The following is an 8,002-nucleotide window of genomic DNA, read 5'->3' as shown; positions in this document are numbered from 1 at the left end:
ATTTTTTATTTTTAAAAATATCTTATCAGCACCAAAAGATTCATCCATTAGTAAATCTCCGAGGGACATAATATCCCTTGCAAATCCTCGATGAAAATTATTTAACAGATCCTCACTGATCCCTTGGAGATTATTGAGGGATTTTCAAGGGATTTACCGAGGGCAGTAAACCCCTTGCAAATCACTTAAACATTCCTCAGTGAAACTGGGTTTTGGATGCAACTTAATATCCCTTGAAAATTTCTTTCTAATTCCTCAGTGATTTTTCAAGGGATAGATCTCTTGGTGAAAAGTTGATTTGTGGTATATAGTTTTAGGACCACTTTCTCAAGTTAGAGAAACGATGCTATCTAATTAAACTAATAGTTCATGGGACAAAAAGAAAACCTAAGAGATATGTGGGGAATGCAAGCCGAATATGTTATCTTAGTGGTCGAAATAGAGAAGGGATTGGACCAATCACTGCTACTTCTCAAAATGTATATCAAACATAAAAGCTCATCAGTTCCAATCATTGGACAGAAAGGAGGCAACTGAAAGAAAAAGAACTGAAACCCTAGCCAGAAAAAGGTTGCAAGAAAAAAGAACTTACCTACTATGTAAGCAGTCTCTGCAATATCATCTTCCATTAAACACCACGTAATGGCATATAATGACATCCGATCATTTCCATCACGGTAATGAGATGGAAGCAACGGCTAGGGGAGAAATTGAAACATCTTAAAAGCTGTAGAATCTTATTGCAATGAATAGAAGTCTAGGGTAAATATGAAATCCCCTAAAAAATTCAGGGTTCTTAAAGTAATTAAGCCATTAAAAAAATATTCAGTTCTTATGTGATCTAGGAGTTGATTTTACTATTTGAAGATTCCCTTCTGTTGTAACAGTCACAGGATTTTATAGATCGGCCAATATTTAATCACAAACGTAACATAAAAGAAGTATCGAGATCAAACAATAGAAGTTTATCTCTTATAAGATTGATCAAGTAAGGACACTCTTTTAAAAAACAGATTGATATAATACCATCAAAACACGAGGACACATGATTTAGTGGATATGAATTCTTTAGGTTACATTCAGGATAATGATACAATACCATCAACACCATCAATACACTAGGAAATACAAGTTACAGAATAGATATCCAAGTCCAATACAAAGTTCAGACAAGGAAAAAAAAGTAAAATACACTGAGCACATCCACCCCATGCCAACTGCTAAATTCGCACAAAATTATAGCTGGGAATAGAGAAAATTAATATATATGAGATTAACAGCATTTATGGCAGCTAGTCTAATGGTGATAGACAAATTAATGAGGGAAAGATAAACGTAATAAAACTAGAAATCACCTTGCTTAAGAGCGGACACTTTTAAACTTTTCTGATTGTATGTTGGTTTGAAAGCTGGGAGGGGGTCCCCTGGCATACCGTATCCATGAGGGACCATCTACGTCTTCGATCCGGACCTCCGGGATCCACTGAATGAAATTTGGTGTATCCTCCAGGATGCCCTTAAACAGTGGTGAGCTGCATATCAGTAGAAATTTTCTGAGATTCTGCACTGCAGTCGGAGCATTTTGATGCTGCCCGAGTAGGTCTAATAACCACCGTGGGAGGTGCTCCGTTTGTTGATCAAAATTAGTGGAAATGTCTGGCAGGCATTTTGCTGAGTGCCCCTGTACTGCAGAAGGATGTTCCAGGACCAGGTTTTGCAACATATCAAGATTTTCCACATGCTCTAACCGTGGGCAATTCAGTATTTCCAAAGATTTCAGCATGGGAAGGTTGGATACTCTTTCCAACCTCATGTTTCTCCCAATGCAGAGCTTATCGGTTAAGGAGGGGAGGTTTTTGATTTCTCTCAGGCTGTGGGCGCCCCTAATATACAATTCCTGCAAGTTGGTGGCATGCGCCAGACCTTTCGGAAGAGCTATTAGCTCGGGACAGTTCTCTAGATCCAGGCACTTGAGACGCGGCAGCAGCTTAGAGGCTCCTCTGGTTTCATCACCAACTTCTCCCACGAGGTCTAATGACCATTCTTTCAAGTTGCGCATGTGTCGGAGTTTCAGGTATTCAAGCCTAGGAAATGCAGTTATAGCTGAGGTATGGGGATCAAAAAGCTCGGGTCCGATCGTTACGATTGCTTCTGCTCCATCGATGTCAAGATATTTTAGCTGGGGCAATAGGCCTAGCGGAGGAACTTTCGGACAAAATCTACAATCATGAAATCGCAAGAATACCAGGTGAGGGAAGAAGGCACCCAGCGAGGATGACATCAACCAGCTGGGAAACCCACTACCAAAGAAGTTGTAGAACCGAAGCTCTTCTAGATTGGATGGAGGAGAGAGGTCATTGCATATCTTGTTCACTATCTGGATTGCGTCTTCTCCACATCCTGGTTGGTTGTTCCCGGCCTCGGGTGGTACCCAGCGCAAAAGCAATTTTCTAAGAAAGCAAATGTTCGAGAGTGCCGAAGCTCCTGCTCGTGACCTCTCCAACCTGTCTATCTCTAGCACTCTCAGCTGGTATAGAGATTGCAGCTCCTCCAAATCGCACCCCTGGTCTTCCTCGCCACCATCATCACCGACCACAAATCCTTCAAGATAAACGAGATTTCTCAGTTTGCCTATTCCTTTTGGGAGATGGCTCAATGGAGTTCCAGGGAGGCGAAGGCATCTTAGATTGCGCAAACATGTGACGGCCTTGGGAAGCGAGTGCAACGATTTACAGCCCGAGAGGTTCAATGTCTGCAGATTTTGAAGGCGTCCGATACGCTCTGGTAAATTTTTGACATTCGTTCTATCAAGATCTAGGTGCCTCAGATGTAACAGGTTTCCAATGGAGTCTGGAAGGCTCTCCAGTCCTGTCCCGGTCAAGTCCAAAACTCGTAGCTGCCCAAGTCTTCCGAGTTCATGCTCAATTATCTTTGTTCTGGGACTATTCCAGGCAATTAGAGTCCTCAAGCATTTCTGCTTTTTTACTGCATCAGGGATTTCTAGCTTCTCTCCCATGTTTGAAATTGACAAGCGACGAAGCTTGATCAAGGGGTTCGTCTTGCATGTTTTTTCATCACCAACAAAAGTGCTCTCATCTCCTATCAAAAATAGAGCAAGAGAACGTAGCAGATCATGCATTTTGCACTGACTATCATCTAAGCTACGAGGATATGGTTGCAAAAGATTCCTCCAATTCAACTCTTTATAGTAGTGTTCCGCTAAATCTTCTAACAATGCATCCCCTTGTGGTTTTACGAAGCCTTCAGCCAGCCAGAACCGAATAAGATCTTCACGATTCATCAGGTGGTCCTCAGGATATAACGAGCAATAAAGGAAACATTGTTTTAGATCAGATGATAAATCTTCATAGCTTAAAAATAAGGCTCCTGGGAGTTCTGTCTGAAGTTGGCTCATAGACCATGAATCACTTGTGAGAACCTTGTTCCACTCTATTCTGCTTCTCTGTTTCGATCGTAAAATGCCTGCAAGGGCCTTGATTGCAAGAGGAAGACCATCACATTTTTCAACAATTTTAATCCCAATTTTTTTTAAATTAAGGATCTCTTCCTTCTCGTCATCTCTAAAGACTTTCTTGCAGAGCAACGCCCAGCCATCATCAGTATTCATCTGGTCAACGTGGTGGACAAGTGCACTCATATTTTTAGCCATATTTACGTCTCGAGTAGTCATCACGATCCTACCACTAGCTGCTGCACCTTCCAAAGGATATCTGAGCAGATCCTCCCACACTTTTGCTTCCCATATATCATCTAATACGATAATGAACCTTCTTGAAAGGACAGAGGAAAGATTGGGTATGAGCTCAGCCTTTGTTTCAGCCTGCCCATAATTTCCATTTGCACCTCTAATAATCTCTTTCAGCAACTTTGTCTCTGAAAAATCCTTGGAAACACATACCCATACTCGTATAGGGAAGCTTTCTTTGATTCTTTCATCGTTGTATATATTAGAAGCAAGAGTCGTTTTGCCGATTCCACCCATCCCAACAATCCCCAAAATCCAGTATTTTTGTTTATCTTCTTTGACTAATGAATCCACAAGACCCTGGGTAGCTCCTTCAATTTGTGTCCCTATGATATCAGAATTGACCTCAATGGGAAAAGTCTGACGAGGATTCACTCTACTCACTTGAACAACTTGGTTAGTGTATTCTTCTAGTTTAGGCAGTGCTGATCTATCCTCTACAATCTCTTTCAGCCTATTATTAAGATCTATAATTCTGATACCAATTTCATGGCAGAACTTCATATAACTGAAGCAAGAAAATAAAGGGAAGGGATGGCATACCACATAAATGGATTGATGACTTTCCGATAATTTTCCACCTTCGATGATACAAAGGTCGATGATATCATCCGCATCATACATGATATCTTTCAACTCCCTCACCCAATTACTGATGTTTGGGTCTTCATGCCTCTTCCTCTCTGCATGTTCAAGAAAACCTCTTATCCTTTCCAGTCTTCTCTGAAGCTTCTGGAGCTCATCCTTCACCTTGAGCATGATTGACACCTCACCCTCTACAAAATCTGCGAGTTTGGTCATGTATCTTTGCACGAAAGCGTCTAAGATCATTGCCATCTTTTGAGAAGTGAAGCTCTTGACACGCTAAGAGAATTGGAAACTGTGAGGCACTATGAATCCTTGCAAGCCTATGTATAAAGATTTGAAGACCCTGTCTTTCGTGGTCCACGGTTCGCCATAAAAAAAGGGAAAGAAAAATGGTTGTTGGAAGAAGGAAAAGGACTCATTAAGGGACAACTTGTAAAAAATAAATACTACTTCCACCATTACTTATTAAAAAAAAAAAAAGGAAAAGGACAACTCTAAGGCACCAGATTCCCCTTTTCGGCCATGCAGTTACCACAGATTCCCTTTATTAGCTGTATTGGTTTTATTTAATTAGTTACCCTCACGCTATAGCATCACCATTCGTTAATCTAGTGTTATCATCAATTATTTTGTATTATAACAGCTACATTGACATCCATTATTCACAACCAGTAATTTAACATATAATTCAATTGGGAAAATATTAATTATATTATTTCGGTTATACTGAAAAATAATTTTTTCTTTGTAAATAAATAAAATCTAAATTAATTGCAGTAATGATATATTATACGGAGAGGCCTCTCTGCTGCACAAGCGGAAGAGAAGACTATTCTTTTACCTTGGATTTGAAGCACTAAATTAACCATTGCTAGATCTTTTGCTGGAATATATTCTCCTTAGTTCATCATATATGTTAGTTAGTAGACACGGACCGTGTTAATTGATTGATTATTGTTGGTGCAGAATTCCGTCGACGTCGGAGAAACTGGAGTCGAGGGGTCATGTCCACCACCGGGACCTGCAAGGAAAAGCTAAACCGGAGTTGGGGGTGCTCCGACAAGACCCTCCGATGCTCAAGTCAGTACTCTACCTCAATAGAAATGGAGTACTCGAATGAGAAGTTTAGCAGAGTTTCGAGATAGAATTTTGAGCTTAGAGAAGAACGTATTTGGAGGTCCCTTTTTATAGATGGATAGCGTAACTGATTAACAGCGACGTCTGTAACCGCCTGGTAGTGGGCCGTTCAGGACCACGCGGAGTTTGTTACGGAGAGTAGTGGCGTCAGGGGGCCATTCAGGGCCACGTGGAGTTTGTTACGGAGAGTGGAGTGGTGTCCGTTGTCGTGACTTGCCAGAGAGTGGTGGAGCCACGCGGAATCCGTTACAGAGAATAGGGTAGGGTAGTGGCCATTGTCGTGACTTGTCAGAGAGTTCGGATCTGTCGGCTGAAGCTCGACTGGGATGTCTGATGGAGCGGAATGGCTCTCTGCCTCATCAATCCAAGAGAAGCTCGGATATTTTCGAGGTTGCTGACGGATCTACTGTTGTCGGGTGCCTAGAGCGCTGATGCTGCCGGCGGGAGTTATCTGCTGTAGAAACTCGGACGGAGACTTTCTGTTGGGGAAGTCCGATTTCATGAGGAATCCGACAGAGGGTCGACCGATAGTGAACTTCGGATGGCGTTGCGGAGGTTCGTCCGCTGAAGGAGTCTGAAGGGTCCTGTGAAAGTCCGATTAGCGTTGTTGAAGTCCGTATGGGGACCACTTATTGAAGAAGCTCAACTGAAGTCCGCCTGTAACAGGAGTTCGGAAGGAATTCGTTTACAGTAGAAGCTTGGATGGAATTCGCTTACAGTAGAGATCCGGAGTAGACTGCTTGTAGTAGAAGTTCGGAGTAGACTGCTTGTAGTAGAGGTTCGGAGTAGAGATCCTGCTGGTGGAGGCTATTCGTCGTAGAAGCTCGTCTGTGATCCACCCACTGTAGAAGTTCGGACAGAGCCCAGCCCTGGTAGGAGTTTGGATGAAGTTCACCTGCAATAGAAATTCGGGGTAGAGGTCTGGCTCTCGCGGGAGCTCGGATGAAATCCAGAAGGCAGTCGACTACCGTAGAAACTTGGATGGAGTCTGGTTACTGTAGAAGTCCTGCTGTTGGGGAAGCTCGGCCATTGACAAAGTCTGGAGGAAGTTCGGAGTAGAGTCGATCGTGGCTGGAAGAAGTCTGGAAGAGATTCGAAGAATAGTCGATCACTGTAGAAAATCGGCTGATATTGAAGCCCAAAGAGCATTTAGAGCAGCTCGATACGTGAATGGAGGAGCTCATTATCAGAGAAGTCCGAATAGTAATATGGAAGCTCGGACGGTCGAGGGAGTTCAGAAAGATGCCACACAAGGTCGGAAGCCGGAAAAGCCCTAGAAGGGTCAGCCGTTTACAAACTTCGGCTGGGATTATTTTACACCCAACACCAGTCCCCCTACTTCCGAGTTCGGATTCTGAATGAAGGAAGTACAGAGAAACTTTCACAGCCGAAGTTGTCTCCCTCGATTTTCGTACTCGATTGTTTCCAGATATTTTGGCGTTTGGCACGCTGATGCTGGAGCCTTTTCAAATCAAGGCGATCCGAAAATTTTTTTTCGAAATTCTCGCTGGATTGTTGCTCTAGGTACGATGCAATAATGGCTCTGTCAGCTGTCAGCCGCTTTCAGCCACCTGCCAAGGTGAGTGGGACACGCGGCGAGTGTAGGTCGACCAGAGGAGATCCGCAATCATTACTGCACCGGGCCCTGTTGCCTATTTAAACCCGCTCCCCTCCTCCAGGAATTTCACTTGGCCTGAGAGTCCTGTTGGTGCCCTTCTTCTTCCTGAGAGCTCCATCCTTCCTCAGCATCCTTTTCGGCCTTAGGTGTTCTTCGAATCGTCCCCATCTCTGCATCTCTGCATCCTTCGAACCAGCCTAGGTTAGTTCCAGAACTCTCCTCTTTGTTTTTTCTCTTGCTGTTCTTCTTTCATTTTTCTTCTGTCACATTCCATCTGTTTAGTTTTTCACGAACTTTTCGTTTCTTATTTTTTTCAATTTTTTTAGAGTTTTTAGGGTTTTGTTCGATTCAAAATGTCCTTTAGCACTTCCTCCTCTAGCAGTTCTAGGAGTTCGTCCATCCCAACTCTCCAAAATCTTAGCTTTGTAGAAGAACCTCGTCTGGTCTTTGTACCAGACACCATCCCCAGCTCTCTGACTCTGGAGGAACTCTCACTGATTAGGATTCAGTACGGGGTTCCTCCGGAGTACGAGCTGGATCTTCCTGGGCAAATTGGCCGGGCTAGCGCTCCTCTCCCTGGCTGCTTCTGTTTATACCAAGAAGCTTTCTGCATCGAGTTTCAACTTCCGCTCCCGTCTTTTGTCATCACTCTCTTCTATTTTTTAAATATTTCTTTAGTTTCTGTAGGCTCGAACTCCTTTAGATTTCTGATACGATTTCTTTCCCTCTATTGTCTAGCCGAAGTCCAGCCAACCCTTTCCTTGTTTAGAAACTTCTATACTTTCAAGCGTCACCCCTCGGCAAAGGACTGGTGGTAATTCTCCCCCCAGTTCGGTAGAAAGGGGTTGTTGAAAGGTGCCCCCTCTTCTATTCACAACTGGAAAGAGAGGTAC

At 43.2% G+C, this 8,002-nt stretch overlaps 1 protein-coding gene across 1 annotated transcript; it reads right to left on the bottom strand.

The window, feature by feature from the left end:
• Nucleotides 1-1,037: 1,037 nt before the first annotated feature.
• Nucleotides 1,038-4,691, bottom strand: LOC105037972 (putative disease resistance protein RGA4). The gene is made up of 2 exons (XM_073250767.1): nucleotides 1,356-4,691; nucleotides 1,038-1,242 (listed from the first exon to the last, which is right to left on the bottom strand). Exon 1 carries the CDS (start codon nucleotides 4,601-4,603, stop codon nucleotides 1,361-1,363), a length of 3,243 nt encoding a protein of 1,080 aa, XP_073106868.1. The 5' UTR covers nucleotides 4,604-4,691; the 3' UTR covers nucleotides 1,038-1,242; nucleotides 1,356-1,360.
• Between the last annotated feature and the right edge of the window lie 3,311 nt (nucleotides 4,692-8,002).

This window comes from Elaeis guineensis, chromosome 1, assembly GCF_000442705.2.
Source record: "Elaeis guineensis isolate ETL-2024a chromosome 1, EG11, whole genome shotgun sequence".
Lineage (NCBI taxonomy): Eukaryota > Viridiplantae > Streptophyta > Magnoliopsida > Arecales > Arecaceae > Elaeis > Elaeis guineensis.
Note: the sequence above shows the minus strand (reverse complement) of the source record. Positions and strands in the feature narration are given on the sequence as shown.